Genomic DNA, 22,499 nt, shown 5'->3' with positions numbered 1-22,499 from the left:
TATGTTTGAGTAGAGGTGGTATGTGATTCTTTATTATGTTTTCCCTTTCTGTCCTCTGTTGTATTAGCGAGGTAATTGCTGTCATGCCCCGTAAAGTTCAAGGTGTGAAAAGCAAGGCTGATAAGAGAAATCACTTCCCCATTAATGTTACAAAACCTCTCCCGTTACGCAGCAACTTTAAGCACCTGAGTACAGACATTTCCAACTTCTGTACCCAGCCTCTTTCTCAGCTTATCTTCCATTTATCCTATTAATGGTACCAGAAGTTCCTCCATGTTAACGTAGCCCAGGAAGCAGAGTGTTAGGTGAACGCCTGTTCCCTTTGCTGTGCTGCCTGAGCTGGAGAGAAACTTGGAAAATTTAAGTCAGAGCGTTTGGGTGCTGAATGAGCTACCCTTCCCCACTGCAACATACAGTAACGGTTCCCACAAACCACCATGCCACAAAGAATGTACATTCTTCATGTATTTTATTCAAGTTCTTCTCTTCCCTATTGTGACATAGTATTCATAGCTTGGCTCAAATTACTTTTGAGTTGCCACGGCTCTGGGGAGCTTCTCCTTCATCTTGACATTCTTACTTGCCTTGTTCAGATGTGCAGAGCCACGTAGTTAGAGCCACTTCAGCACTGAATTTGATTTAGATAGAAGTGTGGCGAGCTGGTGCTTTGCCAAGCAAGACGCCATGAAGTAAATGGGAATAATGCAAGGTTTTCTTACGAGTTCAAGTTGTTAAAAGTGAGGAAAAGTTGGTGGGAGAATGCTTCCATTATTTCTTCAAGGGGTTAAGGCACCCACCCCATGATTGCAGATGCAGTCATAACCAAAACAGGGCATAATCAGCTGTACTAGCCAAAAAGGGTGTAACACGGAATGAGAGAGAAGAGATTATATCACTCTTTCTATTCAGCAAGTCTGTGCTGCAAATCTTGAGTCATACACTGATGCTTTTTGGCGGGCAGTAGATAAGATCTGTTATTGTGAAAGAAGATGTTACGTCACATGAAGATGAAGGATCCAATTCTGTCACCGCCACTCTTCCATTCATACTGTAAACCTTTAGAGCTCTGTTTCAGCATAGGTATCCCATGCAAAGCCGGCAGCCATAGCACAACTGTTTATGTGACCATCCTGGGTGGTGTGCAGCCGCAAGCTTCTAGGCATGAGCGTAAGAACTTTCCGTCAGAATACAGTGGGTTTTTTCCTCTGAACTTCCAGCTTTTTCACACATTCTTTGCCTCTTTACTGACCTCCACTGGGTTGCATTATTTAATCTTCCAGAAATTTCTGCAAAGTAGCACAAACAGGAACCCTCTTTATTGTGTCGGTATCAAGAGGACCTCTCAACACGGTGCTAGTTAACTAGCGGAGCACACCCAAATAGTGGGGAACATCTGGCAAGAATATGGTTGGCATCGGCTCTGTGCCACATCAGCTGCTGCACTAAGACACTACTTATCACAGCCTTGCTCACCTGTGTCTTTTCTAGACCATGAAAAAAGCGCAGTGAAGAATTTCTAAAGGTTTACTAAAGCTCCTTGCCAGCATTGTTATTGCTCCAACAACGCGACTCTGCTGCGTGGCTCTAGAGGAAGTGTTTGGATTAAGCTACATGTCACTGGCGATCTCTTCCCTAAAACATGATATTCAATTCGTAGCAGAAAAAGGGGAGTTCATGGTCACCAAGTAGCCCCAGGAAGCAACAATTGCAATGTTTTGAACTGGAGGGGAATATGGAGCAGCAGCAGCATAAAAGATGGATTCATCTTTTATGGTGTGCCACCTCTCTGGATTTTTGCAGTGTTCTTGGAATCAGCTTTCCTGAAAGCTATAAGAAGTTTAAGAGATCTTCTGTTACACTTTTACACAAATCCATTGCTGTCTACATTTGTGAACTTGACCAATGGCCGATGAAAATGCTGGGGCATCCACAATTTCTCTGGGCAACCCGTTCCACTGTCTCACCACTCTTACAATAAAAAAATTATTCCTTATGTTCAATGTAAATCTACCCTCTTTCAGTTTAAAACCATTGCCGTCACTAGAGGTCTTGGCAAAACGTCTCTCTACATATTTCTTATCAGCTCCTTTTACATATTGAAAGGTCGTGGACAACATCCTGATATACTTGTTGATAGACCATAGAATCATGGAATCATAGCATGTCCTAAGCTGGGAGGGACCCACACGGACCATCGAGCCCAGCTCCTGTCCCAGCACAGGACACCCCACATTCACACCGTGTCTCTGGGGGCCTTGGCCAAGTGCTTCTGGAACATCGCCAGGCTGGTGCCGTGATGCCTCCCTGGGGGGCCTGTGCCAGGGCTCCACCACCCTCGGGGGGAAGGACCTTCTCCTAATGCCCAGCCTAACCCTCCCCTGGCACATCTCCCTGCTGTTCCCTCGGGGCCTGGCGTTGGGCACCAGAGAGCAGAGACCAGCCCTGCCCCTCCTCCTCCCCTTGGGAGGGAGCTGCAGAGCGCCATGAGGCTGCCCTCGGCCTCCTCTGCTCCAGCTGAACAAACCCAGGGACTCCAGCCGCTCCTCGTACGGTTTCCCCTCTAAACCCTTCCCCAGCTCCGTGGCCTCCTCGGGACATTCTTTAGTAGTTTTAAATCCTTGATATCAACCTTGGGTTCATAATGCTTTGAAATGAAGTCAGCGGAGGAGCAGAAAGACTAAAGCATATTTTAGGCATAGGCAACTAGCATGAAGCTTTACAGGCATGTGCATCAGGAGATCCAAAAATCTTTCAGACCCATGGAAAGTACAATGTTTTAGCCACAGCACCAGTCTGGCTGAACGGTCCCACATCAGAAGTCCTCAGTAGAACATTAGGACCTTTTCAAGTCCCTAATACGGCAGTCTTTCCTGCTGGTTGCTGTAAACTCCAAGAAGTAGCACTGATCCTACTTCTCATCCCTCTAATGAGTTGCACGACTTGAGCAGGAGGAATGAGAAAAGAAAAAGAAGGAACAGGAGTTATAGGTCGCAAATAATTACTTATGGATATAAGGTGCATTCTCCCCCTATATATTGCATTTTTGTAAATCGTGATTTATTTTGTTTATTTATATTTCCCTCTGGCTTACTCAGCCTAATTAACACTCTTTTTTTCCCTTTTTATTTTCTTTTTTTGTGTGTGCGTGCTGTTTTCAGAGACCGCTGTTTATGGAGATTTTGGGGTATGTTTTGTGGCTGGCTGCTCTGGTCATATCCTTCGGTTACTCGTGTTGTTGAAATTCATAGCATTGTCTATTACTGAAAGTGTTTCTGCTGCACACACGACCATAATGAAAGAGGAACCCATTAAAATTATTTTACTGAGTTACAGTACCAACAGGACCAGCCTATGCAATCCACTGCATTGATTTTCTACCAGTCCATAACAGCAGAGGAAGGCACATTGAGTCTGATCTGCTGCTTATCAGGCAAATCAATACCCTGCCTTCTTTCCTGCTATTCACCAGAATTAAAAATGTTTTTCAGAGGCAAATTGTTGCAAATATATTGGCAGTTGCCTCTTCTGCCAGGATTAAAAGAACAAGCCTATGCCACAAGATAGTGTATGTAGATAGGGACACGCTGAGCCTAAAGCAAGGCAGGAATGCAGGCACTACACAGCCCTAATCTCCTTGGATTACTTACTGGGACATTTTCCACACATGGGAACTGGTTATGGAGTCCGTGGGTATTCAGGTTGTACTCCATGTGGAAATATTAAACTCTAATTTTTCAGCATTTGTGCAGGCTAACGGAGGCTGCAGTAATACCACCTCATATGTTGGCACACCTGAGACTTTCTGAATCAAATATGATCGTGCATTCTTGTTCCCAGATGCACATGGCACCCGAAATTGTACGTGGCCCCATCCTGTCAAGTTCCCTAAATCATGGAAGAAGGAGATAGGTAGTGATCCTTAAATCCTTAGATAGGATCCTACAGTTGACTAGTGATCCTACATCAATAGGGCCCATCAACTGGGGCTACAGTTGGCTGGCGACTGGTCACCAGCAGTGTTCCTTAGGGCTCAGTTCTAGGGGAAGTTCTGCTCCATATGGGTATCAATGATCCGGGTGCACAGGTCGAAAGCAACATTAGCAAGTTTGTGATGATACGAAACTGGGAGGAGCTGTTGACTCTCTCAAGGGTCTAAAGGCCTTGCAGAGGGATGTAGATAGACTGGAGCACTGGGTGATTGTCAGTGGCATGAAATTTAACTTGAATACATCCAGAGGAGGGCAACAAAGCTGGTGGAAGGGCTGGAAGGAATGTCCTATGAGGAGCAGCTAAAGGCTCTGGGCTTGTCTAGTTTGGAGAAGAGGAGGCTGAGGGGTGACTTCATTGTGCTCGACAGCCTCCTGAGGAGGGGAAACGGACAGGGAGGTGCTGAGCTCTTCTCCCTGAGATCAAGTGATAGGGCTCATGGGAATGGCTCCAAGCCACATCATGGGAGGTTTGGACTGGACATTAAGAAGCATTTCTTTACCAAAAGGGTGGTCAAACACTGGAACAGGCTTCTGGGAGAGGTGCTCGATGCCCCAAGCCTGTCGGTGTTTAAGGGGCATTTGGACAGTGCCCTTAATAACATGCTTTAACTTTTTGGTTGGTCCTGAAGTGGTCGGGCGGTTGGACTTAATGACATTTGTAGCTCCCTTCCAACTCAGCTCACTCAACTCAACTCTTCTGTTCTGTTCTGTTCTATCCTGCCACCAGAGAAGAGAAAGCTCCTGCTTGTACAAATATGAAGGTGCTTCACCTCCCCATGTCTTTGGTGTCATTCATCTAGCTAGTATTTCTCTGGTGTTCAAGAATCTGCCACATCCATGGCATGCAGAAAGGGAACTAATAGAGTTCCTTTCAGAGTCAGCAAATATATTAACCACCTATGAGGTGCAACAGCTCAGTTTAGAGCAATCAGTGTTCAGATTTTAACCTGCATACGAGATCCATTTAGCCCTGCCCCAAATGGGGGTTTCTGGGGGCTTGGGGTTTTTTTTGTTGTTTTTTTGTTGTTCGTTTTCGTGCAGGCTTGATGACATATGTATTAACTAACACAAGAGTTCCAGAAAGGACCATAATGCAGGTTTGGTCCCCTTCACCCTGACACAAGGAAAGGAAGAATGGCTTACAGAGCAGAAAAATGTGGGGTATGTGAGAGAACAAGGCGATACCAGGTAAATATCCAGTCATAACTGGATGTTTATCTTTTTAGCAGCTGAGAATATTTCTTGTGAAAAGACAGATTGCAAAACATCAAAGCAGAGAGCTGCAATACTGGAAATGCCTAAGTTTAGCTTAATGGGGGGTTTCAGTAAAACACTGAGTAGCTGGCAACCTGATGTAGTAGCTGTGGTTCAGATGAATTAACTCTTTGTTACCAAACGTGTTGTTCCATTGTAAATACTGGTCGATATAATAGCAATTATTATTACTAGCGTTTCTGTCAATGTCTACAGGCTGATAGAGTAGACATGACATGGGTGCCATACAACCCACGTAACAGTTCGTTCTCTGAATGGGTTATGTGGCTCATTCTTGAGTAATTAAAGCTTCAGTTATCCAAGGGTTTGACATACATCCATGAAAGGACGTAACAGCCTGGCTACCATTTTCGGTACTTGAGGGTGGTTCCTAAAACCTACAGCCTCAGCTAAGCTGTTGCCTATGTCCTGAAATCGCCAAGTTCCCAGAGCTGCCAAATAACTCTCCCTAAAATTCCCAGGCACCAGTTTCTGAATCATACACAGAAGTTGGTTTTGGTTTTGCTCTTTTAACCTCACCCGTGGCAGTCACACATCCTTCACCCAGTCAAGCAGCTTACTGGGGGCCGCTGAGCAGCTGGGTGCTTAGTATTCTAAAAACCTCGGGGGGAAAAAGCTTTTCCCTGCCTGGCTTACTGACCCAGTGGTAGCTGCAGGTTCACATGAAAGAGGACAGGAAAAGAAGGCAATTTTATATTTCACTCAGCAACCTGTGTTTCACCAAAAAGATAAAATATCAAGGGGATTTGAACTTACTTCCCTTGCGTATTGCTGGATTGCCCTAGATATCCTCAGAAAAGTGGAGAAAAAGAAGAAAAGGAAAACTCACAGTGATGTTGGAGGTATTTAACTTTGTGCAAGATTTTAGGGTCAGAAAAAGCAGCTAAGGAGGTATGAACACAGGGCAAGGGAGGCTGAATTCTTCCTCCTTTTCTGCTGAATATTCAATGTTGAGTATTCGGTGTAGGAGGGAAGCTAAAAAGAACAAGTCCTGCTGTACTCCTGAAGGTGTGTACTGGTGCACTGGAGGCGGCTTATCTCAAATGTTATAAAAACACATTCTGTAAAAAAGTACCAGACATGAGCCTAAGGGATGGCAAAGCCCAGGAACGAGAAGGAAAAGATGCTTCCTGACTGCCTACTATGACAGGGGAGGAGCAAAGAAACAGATTGCTGATAATGACTATTAAACTCCTTTTTAAGGCATCTCATTGCATTGGCTGTCATTGGGAGCTGGGCTGAGATATCAGCTTTAGTCTTTTCACACCTTCTTATGAACGGGGAGAGCCATAAACACTGTTTAAACAACTTAACTGTCATAACTATATGAGGTTTCTCATGGGTCTTTGGATCAGAACTTCTAACTTGCAATATGGACTGCAGAGTTATTAACCAGTGAGAACTTTACTAGCCTCAAAAGCAAACAAGCACTGAAATGAAATGAAAAAATAATGCAAGTAGATGTGTGAGCAATGTTACAAATGTATAGGAATTAATTGAAATGAAATACTGCAAACTGCCAAAAAATAGTCACTCAAATTAATTTCAGCTTTGAAAACTCTGCCGTAATTGTGGGCTCCTCCATGTGGGTTGATGCTGATGTGGGCTTTAACATGTGTTTTTCTGTGAAATAAAGAAATCATTGACCCCGTCATGGTTTTTTAATATTTTCAGGACTTCGTTGTCTGTTTTGAAAAGAGAAAATTCTGTGAATGCTATGACTGTTTAGAAAGGTAGGAAAAACAGGTGTTGCTTTGCAATTAATACTAATTTTCTGCAGCCCCCAGGTCAATAGTTTACTCAGTAATTTTACAAACGAGAAGGCTGGAGGGGAAGAAAAAGCAGTTTCACAACCTACCATCAGAAGCTGGTATAACATTTTGTGCCACCCCAGGCTTGTCCAAGGAAACAGAAGCATCAGGTGCAGAGCTCTGAGAATCGGACTGGCCCTGTAAAGGGCACCGTGGAAGCCTCCTCCCCCCTGCCCGGGCCCTGCTGTGCGGGCTGGGGAACTGCAAATACAGAAATATGGGGTTTTCATCAGGTTCTAAATATAATACTGAGCTCTTAAGAGATTGCCATGGTTTGTTTGGTTTTTTAATTGGGTATAAGAACGTGCGTAACTCCTGTTTCGTCCAAAGGGCTTAATGGACTGTAACATCTAAACTAAGCTGCAGAGTGATAGTATTTTTCTGGTTAACAAGGGGTTGATCAGGGGAGTATTTTACGTGAAGTTTTCCCTGACTGTCAGAGCCCAGTAAGCCTGTCCTGGGACCACAATGAGCAAGCTGAGAAAAAACCCTAGGCGGTCGGATACTGCTCACCTGTAGCCCTGCCGTGCTTTGCCTGCTTGGATCGCACTGCGGCTGCTGGAGCCGGGGCAGTGAAAAAGCGGGTGTGGTTTTTTTTTTGGGGGGTGGGGGTGGGGAACACGGGACAAGGTGAACCGCAGGGCTGCTGGAGCCTGTGTAGGAGCTCGGCACCGCGGCTTTGCCAGCATCACTCGCTTTTTCCCAGAGCCCCTCTGCCGACCTCCCGGGATGGGCAGAGGAGGAGGGCGGGGGCCCGGGGCGGGCCGGGCGCGCCCCACCCTTATATGCCTTGGCGGGAGGGAGAGAGGGGAGGAAAGAGGAGGAGGAGGATGGCGGTACCGCTGCGGGGTGCCGGGGAGGTGCGTGAAGGGCGGGATGGGGGCTCCGAGGCGGGGCGGCCGCTGCGGCGCTTCACCTGGGAGGAGATCGGGCAGCGGAGCGGGCGGGGGCCGCCGCCCCAGGAGCGCTGGCTGGTGATCGAGAGGAAGGTGTACGACATCAGCCACTTCTACCGGAGGCACCCGGGAGGGGCCCGGCTCATCGGCAGCCACGCCGGGCAGGACGCCACGGTGAGCGGCGGGACCGACGGACGGACGGGGATGGCGGGGGGGGGGGGCTTTTGCTACCGGCGCGCTTTGGGATGCGGGGAGAAGGAGGAGGAGGAGGAGGCGGCTGGTACCCGGCCAGCATCATCCGGCGGGAACCTGGGAGGTGGCTTCGGGGGGAACTGGGTGGGGGTCTGGGGTGGGGGGGGTGGGGTAGGCAGCAGCGGGGTCTGGGGGTACGGAGGGTCGCCGCTCTGCGCAGTCTTTCCAGCCTCATGCTATGGAAATAGGCAAATAAAACGGTTTAGCCCCTGGGGCAACCAGCCTGTAATTGTTTATCCAGCTAAAGTCTTTAGGATTACTCTTATCTGCGGATCTTGCTTCTGCAGCTGCCCTGAACGGCAGTGATTGCTGCAGCCAGGGTAAGGTGGGGAAGAAGCCACAAGCGGCGAGTGCATCGGCCCTGTGGCAACGGCAGCAGCTGCTTCCAGAACCGTACCTTTGGGAAAAGTATCCCTCCTAAATGCCGCCCGGCCTAACGTGGGGCGAACGCAAAGACAGCGTGCTTTCCCAAGCGGTCTTCCAGAAAAGCCTCTGTAGTTATTGCATATGGTCCTCCTGAGCCCTGAGGTGAACAAAATGGAAAGAATCAGTTAAGAATTGTCCAACTGCTGGCAAGTGAGCAGTTCTGACTTGCAAAAAGACTTCTGCTCATCGTGCTTCCTTGCCTGTCTGCTATTTTAACACCATGGAAACCTGTGATAAAACACGCACCAAAACGTTCGGGCAAATTCCTTGCAGTTCTTGCCTTCTGGTGTACGCAGGAAGGGTGGAAAATAGCGGTAAATCAACACCTGTGTGATGTAACTTAACATCACAAATGGGATTGCTTCCTTGCTGTGTATTCTGAAAGAAAAAAACCGAGACAAATAGTTCCCTGATCTCCCATATAAATTATTGTGTGTGGAGTTCTGTGCTCTCCTGTGCAGCCTGATTATGTGTGAACCCAGATTATCTGGTTGAGAGCAAACTTGGTTATATCCACGCTGAGTTGCAGTGGGAATATTCCCAGGACATTGTGGGTGAAGTAAGAAACTCCTCTTGGTTACTAAGAGCAGTTTTATGAGACAGTGTGAATTCAGTAGGCTCTTAGTCTGGGAGGCAGACAGAAAAGGAAGTGAAAGAAGCATTTATTAAGAAACTCCATAAGATTTTAGTGAGGTCTGTGTGTCTTGGAATAGGTCAATTGCTTAATCTTTTGGATGTATAGCATGAAAAACAAATATCTTAGTTTGACTGGAAGGTTGCACCAAGAGCATGTAGCCTTGAAGGATGATAACTTAGGAGTGGATGAGAAATATGGAAGGCTCTTAGTAAGAAAAGAACCTGAGGGATGGAAAACAGAGTATAATTAATGCCACAATATTAGTAAGGGTGACACTGCACAAAACTCTGGAGTTCTTTTATTGCTGCTTTTTGTTCTGGTGTTTTATCACGAAGGATAGAAGAGCAGAGGTAAGGAATGAGGTGACTCAAAAAGTGGGAGCAACAATCTTGAGACTGGAATTTTTGGCTGAATTTGGCAAAATTTGGTTGAATTTTGGTGACTGTAAAAACATCTGGTGTTGCAACATCATGAAATAGCCAGGTACTTGCAGTAGATTATTTTGCAGGGAAACTGCTTGCTGATGTTTGGATTCATCAGTGACAGCAATTATTTGCATGGTATTTAAACCCGCTGTATGTTACATATATGCCTCAGTGTTAGTCACGCAGTTGCCCAGACCTATATCATTTTGGAGTAGAGGACAGAAATTCTGTAGCAGTTTGCTCAAAGAGATTATCTAAACACCTTCATTTGGTCACACAACTGTTCTTAATAAACATTTGCCTGGAGTAACTCTGGGGCTGGAACGCAGTAAAGCACTGACTCTGGTCTGTTTAGGAAGACTAAATTGAATTGGGTGAAAGATGGTGCGAGAGCAGGCATGCAAGCAGATCAGTAAGTTGAAGGCATGGATGTACAAAGCAGTTTTGAATGGTTGGAGAACCTTCAGGGGAATTTCCTTTCCTACAGACTGAATTCACAGCTCGGCTCAGGCTCAGCTGTGCTTCAGGGCTCCCACCACCCCCATCGTGCTCTGTCAACACAGTTGTCTCCTCTTCTGCTTTTCTGCATCCTGTTCTTTCTGTCCCCAGCCCTGCCTAGAGGCTGTCACACCATGGCTTCTTCGTGACTGTATCTCTGAGAGAGCAGTAACACCGGGCCTGTGCCTGTGAATTGTGTCCTCGCATTCATTTCCTTCTGAATACTTCTAAGTACTAGAGAAAAATAGAAAGTTGTCTGGTATCGCTTGGTCCTTGATGAAATGCTTCCTTAGTTAATTTGGCAGTGGAGTTCTCTACCCGGTGAATAAAGAGGAATGCCATTTTTTCTTTTAAGCGGTCAGACTTAAAGGGCAATTTTCTCTTTTGACAAATTGTACGACAAAATAGTTCCTGGTCTGCTGATAAGAAAGGCCTTTTGGGCACCTGGATGTCCAGGAAGATGGAAAAGTCACTAATATTGGGGTTGAGAAGAGCGGGAAGGTGAAAGGCAAGGGAAGTAGACCCTGCTTTAGGCATACAATGGAGATTAATTCTATTCTGTATTATGGAGCTTGCATACCCGTAGTAATTGCAGTAGCGGGATTCAGACCTCTTCCATTTGCCAGCTGAAATAAGAGCTCACTTAAGAGCACAGGATAAACACGGGAAGAAAAAAGTCAACAAAATCTTAAGGAGATAGAAAGGTAAACCAGACCTCTTTGCTACTGAGGTTCCTCCATAGTGAATGTCTTGCTGTGCCCAGCAGATTGAGGTTAGTAACACAGCATTTGTTTTTCTTACCTCTTCCTTTGCTTTTGTGCGTTCGCAGGATGCCTTTGTAGCGTTCCATGTTGACAAGGTGCTGGTGAGCAAGTACTTGAAGTCACTGCAGATTGGTGAGCTGGCACCAGATCAACCCAGTATTGAGCCCACTAAAAATGTAAGTCTATCCTTGTAAATCAGACCAAAGGTAGATTAAAGGGAAATAGTCTGAGATTAGACCTTGTTCTTCTGTTATCAGCGTAGCTCCTGGAACAAAGGGATCCAGGTTCGTCACAATTTTTTGTGCTATTACTCAGAAACAATACATGAATATTAGTCTAGATACATATTGTGTGGTTGAGAATAAAATTTCTGAAGATTCCTCCTTAGCACAGCAACTCTACATAAATAGCAGAGCCTTGTTTTGCTCTCATTAATACCACAGTTACCACCTTTTCTTTCCCTTGCTTTGAGAAAGAGCTGACCAAACATTAAGTAATTCTTTCCAGCTGACAGTAAATTCTCAGGCTGTACTGACTTCTGTTGTAGGAAGAGACTGAAGATAGAGTTTTAGCCTTGAATTGAGTTTCACAGGCTGTATTGGCATTGCCTTTTTGGACAGCCTTCTTGCACCAGTCTCAAGGTCATTCGCAGAAGTACTGTTGATGGTTACTCTCTCAGTGCCAATCTGTGATGTCAAAGGAAACCTCATGAGAGGGGCACAGACAACAGGATGGGAATAGTCTTGGAGTACAAATATTCCCTGGGCTGTATGGTCCTCATTGCTTCCCATTATCCAAGATATCTTTTCCCTGTTCCATCTAGCCTGTCCTGACTTTTCCTTTGCACAGTCCCACACTGCATGCGGAAGGGGGACGAGATGACACATGACCCCATGTAACTTGGACATAAAAACACAATTCAGAGCAGTCTGGCTCCATGCAAAGTCAATTTCCCCAAAATGATTGAGAAAGTAGGCTGGCAAGCTCTGTTGGGTTGGGTTGTGTGGAGGCAGGAGTCAGGTTTGGGAGGCATCTGCGGAGCTGGCAAAGCCAAAGATCAGTTGGTCTAGCACCTGTGCCACGCTCATTTCTTCATCTATCCTCCTTCCTCAGTGCCCATCAGCCTGAGGCCAGCTGGGCTGTAGGTGCCACTTTCATGAAGGTGTTCGACACTCCCCTGTTAATCCTGGGAAGGGTAAAGTGAAAACCTGTGTTGATCTGTTGGAACTGGCAGAAGAGGACTAATTTCATCCCAAAGGCCTACCACAAGATGGCATGCTATGTTCATGCATGTACAGTACACCTTTCACTCGACACAACTCTCATCTGAGCCCTAGGCTACTTGCCGAGAAGGTGATGGAAGAAGCACCAAAGATATAGTCTTAGGGGTTGGGGGTTCGGCCATCGTGCTCTGCGATGGCAGCTGCTTGCTCCTCTGCTCTGTGTACCTTATCAGGTAAAGACACAGAGAAGCTGTAGGAGAGCAACGATAAAGTTTACTAGTATGCAAGTCCAGCTCTTGCCCATTTGGCCTTTCTTTCTTTGCTCTTTCTTTCCTCCATTAAAGTGGTCCTTAGCTTTTGAGGCTGCAGTGCTGCACTCTAGAAACAAGGAACATGTAACACCTGTGCTTCCCACAGAAAATGCTGGTGAAAGACTTCCGTGAATTGCGTGCCAGTGTGGAGAAAATGGGACTTCTGGAGCCAAATAAACTCTTCTTCTTCCTGCACCTCGCTCACATCCTCCTGCTGGATACGGCTGCTTGGCTCATTCTCTTCTACTTTGGGACATCCTTAATGCCCTTTATTGCCTCTCTGGTGGTGCTGACCATTTCCCAGGTAAGCAACTAAGTCCACAACATGGACATGTGCACGTAGACTTGCATCAACTTTCATACACATAATATTACAGCAGTTTCGTAGTCCCCCACTTCCTTACTTGGCATAGCTCTCCTTTGTCATGAGAAAACAACCACTATTTGGCATGTCTTTATGGAAGATATAAAGAAGACATTCTGGATGTGGGGAGCTCCTGCTAAACCTAGTCTGGGATTCTTTCAGTAAGAGATATGCTAGGGGAAGCTCCAAGAATATTAGGATTTCATAGTTCCTTTCTGACCGTGATTTTTGGAGCACTGTCCAAGAAATAAATAGTGATATTTCAAAGCAAAGATGGGAGTGGCACTGTCCTGGTCTCAATTCCCCTTTCCCTCAGCTCCCAATGTTTTCTTTTTCCAATTCCAGGTCCAGGCTTCATGGTTGCAGCATGATTTAGGACATCTTTCAGTATTCAGGGAGACCAAGTGGAACCACTTGCTGCATAAGTTTGTGATGTGCCATTTGATTGTAAGTACCTGACCCTGGAAAACTTCTTAGATGTGATGGGCTTTCCTGTAAAAACATGTGTTCTGAACGCTCTGTGGAGGATGGTGTGTTCAGCGTTGGGTGAGGGAGGCGAATTGCTTGAGAGACTCTGGCTCTGAAAGTATTGCACTTCTCATGTTTTGTTCTTCACTAAAACAGGGGGCATCGGCCAAATGGTGGACTCTCCTGCACTCCCGGCACCATGCCAAACCCAACTGCTTCCAGAAAGATCCTGATATTGATATGCACCCCTTCTTGTTTACTTTGGGGAAGAAATTCTCTGTGGAGGTCAGTGTGTGTGCGTGTGTGTGTGCATGCTCATGTAGCAGGGGCTGGGAAGAACACCCTAGCCAACAAAAAGCACACTGTACCGTGAAAACCTAAAACTAAGATGTGATGACAGTTCCTGAAGATTGCTTTCATCTGTGTCTACTTTCTTCAGCCTTTGTAAGCAGGTCACAGTTCACATGAAGTTCCTTTAAAAATTTCTTGAACAGCTGACAAGTAGTTGTAAATAAATTAGAGATGACCTACATGCATCATATGTAGGGTGAGAAATCCATCAGCAAAAAGACTATTAATGTTTATAGCAGCTTAATGACCTAGTAGAACAAGTCAGTAATTAATGATTATTAGATAACTTGTAAACACGCCCATAAAGCATGTCTGCTGTTGGCTTGTGATAATTACTTAACATTAATGTCTGAGGCTCAGAGGTGCAGGTGGCTTTGGCATGTCTATGCCTTCTAGGAGAAGCAGAAGCCTTGCTGAGAAAAGCAGCCAGCACAGCAGCGCTGAAAACCAAGGGCTCTTCCTGCAGCTCGGTAGGACTGGTTGGTGGCGGGTCCCTCTTGTGGGCAGAAGTCATTTGACCACATAAGGTGCTTCAGTTCTAGGCCGCTTCCAGGAGCGACAACCTAAGACGATGCGGAACCCCTTTTGCTGTACAACTTCATCAGTTCTTGAGACCCTGTCAGAGTAGCTACAGCAGTGAAATATTGTTCTCCTTAGAAGACCTTTGCCATTGTGAAACTCTCATTTAAATGTACAGAATCGGAGAAAAGAAAAAATACATCTGACTATTTTGGACCAATAATAGAACTTAGCCTTGAAATATCTAATATTTCACCAAATGAATTATGAATGTGGTAAGAACACAAAACCAAGGAAATTCAGCAGTTAAAATCCACCTCTATCCATCTTCAAAATTATTTTTGTCATAACTTACAGATCACACCATCTTTTATTGGATGAAATGTCCTGGTATAGTTTTCACTCCATCATTCTGTTCCAACCCAGACAATGGTGGTACCTGTGAGAGCAGTTTCCTTCCTACAATATATCAACACGGGTTTTTCTTATGGGCTGTTTCCTCTGTTTTGGTTTGGCATAAGTACAGCTAGAATTACTTTTCAAGAATCACTTATTTTTCCCCTACTAGAGAAATCTCATGCTTGCTTAGCAGTTTGTCTTTGAAGGACTTCACAAAGCTGTAAGGCATCGAAGCCTTACATTAATGGAATGAAGACTTATAGAAAAGGTATATTATGTATGTAAACTAGGAGGACAGGTAGACAAGAGGGAGACAGCAGGAGTGAGGGTTGTGGCAAGAGTGCTTCTGGGGGGAGAAAGAGTGGAAAACAAGTTACCTGTGCAGACCGCTTAGTATTCTTTGCGGTTTCTTTTCACAGCTTGGGATCAAAAAGAAAAAATACATGCCATACAATCACCAACACAAATACTTCTTCATCAGTGAGTATCTCTGTTCTCCTGCAATACAACGAGGGGTACTAACGGGGTTTGTAGATCTTAATTTGACCTGCAGGACTTCAGCAGAACTGAGATGCCTGCATCAAAGAATGTAATAATCAGTTTGCGTCTGATTTTTGGAGGTGTTGAAGACCTGACTGGGTAAAACCCTGAGTAACCTGGTCTGACATTATAGCTGATATTCCTCTGAGATCCTGAGGTCCTTTCCAGCCTGAATTATCAGATGAGCTTATGTGAGATTGGGTTTCTGTGCTTGAAACCTGCTTCTGTCGGGTTTCTTGACTTGAAACACATTCATTTGGTTTGAGAATTTCTAGCCAAATGGCTTATGTTTGTTCCAGGGGAGAAAAAGTACGGGGATATGTTTATCCTATGTCATCTTAAAACTGTATTGCTTTGTAAACAAGTCTATACCTATTTAGACAGAGAAAAGGAGAGAGACTCTTAACTCACTAGTTAAGTTACTCGGGAGAGTGAGATGAAGGCTCTGGGGACTGTTTACAAGAGCTGTATAATGTATGGCTAACGAAGCATGTAAACAGAGCAGAGTAAAAACTCAGAATTTCTCCACTGTCAGTGCCCTGACCTCTAGGCTCACTCCTGTGCTCTTCTTCCCATCTTAGTGAAGCTTTGTTCCTTTTGCAAAGCAGCACAATTTCAACATGGGACAAGGAGGTATCACCCCTTGCATCTCTCCAGAGTAGTCTAAAGGCTGCTGCTTAGGATGCTTGCCTGGAAAGTGGACAGTATGAATTTGAACCCTAAAACACAGCATAAATGGGCACTTTCAAGGTGTGATTCATTTGACCTTTCTTTTTCCCCTTGACCTCTGCAGACAGCAGGAACCGCACTCCAGCAGCGGCTGGTGTCTCAAGTGGCTAGACAGAACTAGCAGGGTTAGCTCAGGTGCACGTATCTCAGGCAACTCTGAGATGCCTAGTTAAGCTGATCCTATCCCAGATCTTTCATGACCTCCTCAGTGACTCTGAGGTACAATGTCATACCACATCCTTCAGTAGTATTCGAATTTAAATAATAGTGGGTTTGTTTTTGTTGTTTTATTAAGTACAAGTGAGATGTCCATTTGGAAGGCTGAGTTTGAGTTCTTGCAATCCAAAAATCCCTGGTAGGGAAGCGATTTTGCATGTATTCCTGTTGTTCCCCTGCTTTGAATGACTGAATGAGGAGCCAGCTATGCTTTGGGGCTGTGGAAGCCACTTCTCGAAATACTACTCTGTGGCTGTTCCTCGGTTAGAAGCCTAAAATGAAATCTCGGATTTGTGAGCACTCTCAGATTAATGGACAGACCTAGAAATATTTAGAGGCACAAATCATGGAATGATAGAATAGCTTGGGTTGGAAGGGACCTTTAGAGGTTGTGTAGTCCAACCCCCCTGCAGTGAGCAGGGACACCCTCAGCTAGATCAGGTTGCTCAGAGCCCTGCATAGCCTCCTAACCAGTATCAGTCAGTTGCTTTCTTGCAAAGTGGTTACTGTGGTACTCAAGATTATTACTAAGTTTATGGGGTCTTGTTCTCCTTATTTTTCAGGGTTCTCCACATCCTTTTTTTGTTTTCACTCTTTTCTAAAAGAACCTGTGGTCATAGCTCTCCACGAGGAAATGCAAGGCTGTAATACCTGTGTTGGCAGCTCACATAAGCAGTAGCAGGCTGTCCTGCTGAAGAGCAGGAACTGTCCACAGTCAAGATTCAGAGAGCTTCTTGTCATACCTCTGCTTTACCTCTTGAGGTCAGCAGGCTCCCAGATTGCTTATGGCTTGTCTGCGTTGGTCCATACTGATATCATCCAGAAAATCCTGCAGCCCTAAAGCTTCTCAGAATATTCTCCATATTGAGTAGCCGTTCAGGGATCCTTTGCTTCCAGTTTGATTATCTGCCATTCAGTCCATGACATTACCAGTGATAATGAATTCTCCCTTACAGCTCTTCCTCCGCTCCTGTTTCCCACCTACTTCCACTGCCACACCTTTTATATTGCATACACAAAAAGGTATTGGGCGGTAAGTACTGCTACTTGTGCAACCAAGAGGGGTCAGCTGTGGGCCTTCAACCCTTCTTCTGAACACGGGGCCAACTTCTGCCCAGAGCTGAGTCCCTGCTGTGTGACACTGTGCCATTCAGTTAAGGCTAATACGACAGTCAGCTTGGTGCAGTGTTTTCAGTGGCTCCGTGTAGTTTCTGCTAAACCCTTTATGTTCCCCAGCTCGATGATAAAGGCCTGAAAACAAGCAACAGGCTGTTTGGCTTGTACTGCTTTGCCTCATTTGCAGAACGATGAAGGGTGCTGTCTCCTATGGTTTGGGGAGCAAATAGTGGTCAGGAACGGGAGGATGTGGGTCTACAGGAACTGTTGTCCTTGATTTGTCAGCAGTGTGCGTATACTTGGCGTTGCTTCCTAGGCCAGGCAGCCAGACCTGCTTCGTTCTTCCTTCTCTTACATGTTCTGTCTTCCTGTGTGTGTAACACAACTTCCAGCCAAAAATGAGATCGTTGGTCTAGCGCTTAGTGCACTGTGGAGTCCTGGGCAATGATCTGATCAAGTCTCATGTTTCTGAATGCAGAGTCACTTGCTAATATATTAATCTGCTTACTGGGCCTGAATGCTCAGATTCATCTCTATTACAGCAAGCTGTGAAAGACAGTGTTATAGCTTATGTTAACTTGGATTGCTCCAGATGATCCAATTTAGCAAAAAAACTACAGAAGACGAATGTAGATTGTTCTTTTGTACATATAACATGAAGCTTAGAAAAAGACTTAAGCAAATGTAATTTATAATGATTTTCTTTTCTTGTCTCTGTTTTTGGTAGGACTTGGCCTGGATGCTGACCTTCTATATCAGATTCTTTTATACTTATGGATCATTATTAGAAATAAAGAGTCTCCTGGCATATTATTTTATATTCAGGTGATATCCCTTTAGAAGGTTCTTCAGCCTTCCTCTACATATTCTTTCCACCTCTGCCTGCCTGCCTTTCTCTGCCTTTGCTTATCTTTCCATGTTCTCCATGACCATCTCATATTTTTGCTTAGCTTTTTAATTCCACAAATTTAAACTAAGACTCTCCTGCTTAATTGCTAGTTCAAGTTTCACGTTGCCTCATTGGCTCTGGCAGCAAAAACACCTCACTGGGTGCTGACCAAACTGTTACGTGAGGCAAGCATTTCTCACTCAGTGCTTTGGGTGTTGGGTCTCCTACTGGTTAGAGAAAGAGAACATTTAACAGACACATCTTAGCCAGGGCTTGCAAAAACCCAGGCATTATCCAGCAGCATTAGGTTGAGCGGACAATAAAATCTCCGCTTGGATCATTTTACTGATTCTAATTAGTTGGTCCTTGGCTACAGATAAAACAAGATTAATAACAGGCTACCTCAGTTTCATAAGAAAACATTAAATAATCATGAGTTTCATAAGGAAGTATGAAACTTCCAGGTTTTGGAAGTTCTTCAGGTGCTGGATTAGCAAGGCTGGTGTTCAGCAGTGTGTTTTTAAGTCTGGCTCATCATTGACTTTCTTACCTGGTACTGAATTCTGGCCTCTTGTCTGCTTGCACAGGATGCTGGAGAGCAGCTGGTTTGTCTGGGTTTCACAGATGAACCATATCCCTATGGATATTTACTATGACAACAATTTGGACTGGGTGTCTACTCAGGTAAAATATTTTCCATTCTTAAGAATTGTGGTTATACAGGTACAAATTCCAACCATAAGACAAGCAAGTCCTCTATTGCATTAAGGGTGAAATCCTGTTGGCAACTGGGAAGTGAAGGTTAATAGGATAATGGGATTCAGTTATGGTAGCAGTAAAGGAGGACAGTGATGACACGCTTGTGGGCAATCTAAAACCAAAGCCAGGTTCCAGCTCTATTTCCTAACCATACCCACCTCCCCACATATTGCATCATTCTTTCTTGGACCTTTCCTGCTTATGCAGAGATGGAAGTTTGTGTCCCGCTCTTGCTGAGCGATTTTGGATGAGTAGAATGCCAGTGTGGTGTCCCCTTTTTGCAGAGGCACCTGTTGGAGTAGGGCAGTAAAGGCTGACCACCACAGAAGCGCCCTGCCATCTCTGCTATTTCTGCAGACATAGGTTTGAGAAGACACAGGAGGAACTTTTGACTGTTCACATGCATTCACAGGAGCACAGAGCCAACTCCTAGTTTTACCATGGTCCATGTTAGCCAGCCTACGTACCTCTGCTGGTCCACAAAGCTGAAGGAGGAATATGACCCCTGGCTTGAGGTAGCTCAGCTTAGGCTAAAAGAAAACAACAGGGTAGAGTAGCACAGCATACTGTGCTCTTTAGACAAATGAGAGAGGCTGCAGTCACCAATCTGCACTGACTTTGCTTTCCTTTCCCCTCCTCCAGCTCCAGGCAACATGCAATGTTGAGCAGTCTCTGTTCAATGACTGGTTTACTGGGCATCTGAACTTCCAGATTGAACACCAGTGAGTACACACCCTGAGAGAGGGTTTTCTTCCCTCTTCTTTCAAAAAAATAGTTGTGTTTTTTTTATTTCTTTCCCCTACTTGTCTTTGCTCTGAATTCTACAAAGAGATGTGGGCCATCAATGAGTTTGTCTTTAAAAAGACTGAAAACCCTAAAAATAATCATAATATAATTCAAAACCTTCGCTGGACCCATAGGAAGGTGAGAATGACTAGGGAAAATTGAACCTCACAGGATCTATGCAACCATATGGACAGCAACAGGGTCTATCCAAAGCAGTAGCTCTGAAGCATTAGTGAAAATGCATGTTTTAAGGCACGCTATTTATAGTCTGACATAGTAGTTCAAGCCTACCTGTACTGACTACTGACACTATCAGTCTAGAGACTGAGATATGCAATGGGAGGATGGGCTCATCTCCTTTTCTGTGCTATGGAGATGGTTACTACTGGAGGAAGAGGAGGGGGGGAAGCCAATTCTTCCAGTTTATAGCATCACTTAATTTAGAGAACTGTTCCTTCAGAGATGCTAGGGACAGCTGTGGAAAATAATGGAAGGGGAAAGCAGGAAAGTCTCATGAGTTCCTTGTGCTAAAAGCACACCAAGGGTAAAGAAGAGCCAGGAGCAGCTGAAGACCCAACTCAGTGTGAGCTGTGTGATTCCTGGGAAGTACTAATGAATATGAACAAGTGAAAGGTGGTGTTTCTGATGGAGCACTGGAAGCAAATCCATCTGCCTTCTCTTCACAGCCTATTCCCCACAATGCCAAGACACAACTACTGGAAGGTGGCTCCTCTGGTGAAGTCCTTGTGTGCCAAACACGGCATTGAGTACCAATGTAAGCCGCTGCTCACAGCTTTTGCAGACATTGTGCAGTAAGTAACACCACATTGGTAAAACATTGCAGAAGGATGTAGGAGGGACTGGAAGCCTAAGAACAAAAGTTGGCTTGTTCTTCTCTTACAAATCAACACACAGAAACTCCCATTTCCCCTGTCCCCACCAACGCTCTCCTGAGCAACCCTGAATAAGCGGCCTCTTGTGCTCTCTCCCTCTCTCTTAGCTCTCTGAAGAATTCAGGAGAGCTCTGGCTTGACGCCTACCTACACAAATAAGACGACAAGGCTTGATGGTACCATTCACAGCCTGCCATGTCTTTGCATTCCCAGCAAGCTGAGGAGCAGGGACCGCAACAGATTCTATGGCAGAAGAAAATAAGAACTGAAGGATATGATTCCAATAGATATGAAGTTACCTGAATTTTACTCCTAGTCTTTCCTGGTGTTTTGGTTACGACATGTTAAGAGTGGATAGGGCAAGCAGGAGATGACTGGTTAGAACAGGAGAAACCCTTTGTGAGCTGTGTCTGAGTAAATATGGCCAAGACAAGTCAGATAAGCCAGATTAGGGGCTAGTGCAGCTGCACACACTTAACTTCATGTTGGAGTCCTCTGACCAGTGTTTTTTTTTTTAGATATTCCTCATGTGGAAGGTTTAATGCTTAACATAATGTTTGCTTATTTGAAGTCATGTGAAATTGTACAGGATTTTGAATTAACCTAGTGTTCTAGCAATGCGCTTAAATAATAATAAATTATAATCAACTATGTATCACACTTTGAGTATAACAATTGCAATATGCAGTTGAATAAGAACATTAATGGGAAACACATTTCTCTTCTCTAGAGCATCCTTGTTGTCACAATGCCAGGCATCCCCAGCTCTCAGGAAGAAATACATGGGTTGAAACCAGCTCAAACCCACTGCTCTCTCCAAGGTTTCTTTGTTAGTTGTTTGGGTTTTTTGTACTTAGTTGGGCTGAGCCATGCATATGCTTCCCCCTGCTCAGCTGGCTGAGTTGTTTATAACCATTAGGTCTCCACTGTCAAGTCTGTGCCCCAAAATGCTCTTAAACACTTCATGCCTGTACTCCTTCACGCCACATCCTTGGTCTTCACATCTCAAAGCTGCTACTATTATACTAGATCTGTATTTCATTACATTAGCAGACAGCTATATCTCATTCTACAGCAAGTAACTGCTTGGTACTGCTATCTATATAAGAATATGATCATACTATAGAAAGATAAACCAAAAGTAAACTAGCCATAGACATTTGGTCAAATAGAAGAGTTGCTGTTGCAGCTAAAACAAATAAAACCAAGTTGCAGATGGTCCAGTAAAAGATCAGGCTGAGCAAGCCTGACAAGCCTCAAGTGTGAGGCTTTGCAAACTCAATATGAAGTTGAGCTACTCTTTGGCTCCACACAGTTCATATAAACCATAAAACCATTACGCTCACTGAATTGCTGTTATAACCATTAGAACCAAGTTCAGCAATTCTGCAGTTGAAGAGTGTGCAATGAACTTCATGATGGGGAACAGATTTATTTCTTCATCACCCTCTGGGTCTCCGAGTAAGCTGTACTCACCTGGAGCTTGAGGCTTGCAGGTGCTGCTGAGCAAGACACTTCTGGCAGGCTGTGTGTCTCAGCTCCTCAGGCTTGCCTTGGAGCCTGGGGTGTTTGCACAGCACCTTGACCAGATGCTAGTCATAGGTGAAGTTACAACAGGTAAGGGCACTCACTTGGAGAATGACAGGGCTCTACCAAAAGGTATAGAACAATAAGCTAATGCTTAATATAGTTCCATGAATAAAAAATGCTATTTATTTGTGTCATAGCTCTGCTTTTATCCTATGAGCCTAATACATATACACTTTAAGAATAAGCATCCCCATAACACTAGTTTTGTCCTGTTTTAAGTTTGCATGTCTTTGTCAGTGACAAACAGTTCCACAGTGATTGTTATGCTTAGCTCATATAGCCATTTTTATCTAAAACAAAGGCACCCACTCACCAGCTGGGTTCATGCCCAGGCCCCCAGCATCTCCTAGGTTTCTCTCTGTGGAGGGGGACC

At 44.9% G+C, this 22,499-nt stretch overlaps 1 protein-coding gene across 1 annotated transcript; it reads left to right on the top strand.

The window, feature by feature from the left end:
• The first annotated feature begins 7,905 nt into the window (after positions 1-7,905).
• LOC142057045 (acyl-CoA (8-3)-desaturase-like) lies at positions 7,906-20,695 on the top strand. The gene is made up of 12 exons (XM_075092526.1): positions 7,906-8,145; positions 11,039-11,149; positions 12,614-12,811; positions 13,217-13,318; positions 13,496-13,624; positions 15,028-15,088; positions 17,050-17,126; positions 17,937-18,034; positions 18,686-18,782; positions 19,500-19,579; positions 20,330-20,455; positions 20,644-20,695. The coding sequence occupies exons 1-12, from the start codon at positions 7,906-7,908 to the stop codon at positions 20,693-20,695; spliced, it is 1,371 nt and encodes a 456-aa protein (XP_074948627.1).
• Positions 20,696-22,499: the final 1,804 nt, after the last annotated feature.

The sequence above is a fragment of the Phalacrocorax aristotelis genome, chromosome 5 (genome assembly GCF_949628215.1).
Source record: "Phalacrocorax aristotelis chromosome 5, bGulAri2.1, whole genome shotgun sequence".
In the NCBI taxonomy this organism is placed as follows: Eukaryota; Metazoa; Chordata; class Aves; order Suliformes; family Phalacrocoracidae; genus Phalacrocorax; species Phalacrocorax aristotelis.
The sequence above is the reverse complement of the archived record's forward strand: the minus strand, read 5'-3'. Positions and strand labels throughout refer to the sequence as shown.

What these genes read in the sequence shown, in the direction of transcription:
- LOC142057045 (XM_075092526.1), top strand. Translation starts at nt 7,906, where the DNA reads ATGGCGGTACCGCTGCGGGGTGCCGGGGAGGTGCGTGAAGGGCGGGAT. An exon ending in ACGCCGGGCAGGACGCCACG is followed by an intron (nt 8,146 to 11,038) that starts GTGAGCGGCGGG and finishes GTGCGTTCGCAG; the next exon opens with GATGCCTTTGTAGCGTTCCA. An exon ending in AACTTCCAGATTGAACACCA is followed by an intron (nt 19,580 to 20,329) that starts GTGAGTACACAC and finishes TTCTCTTCACAG; the next exon opens with CCTATTCCCCACAATGCCAA.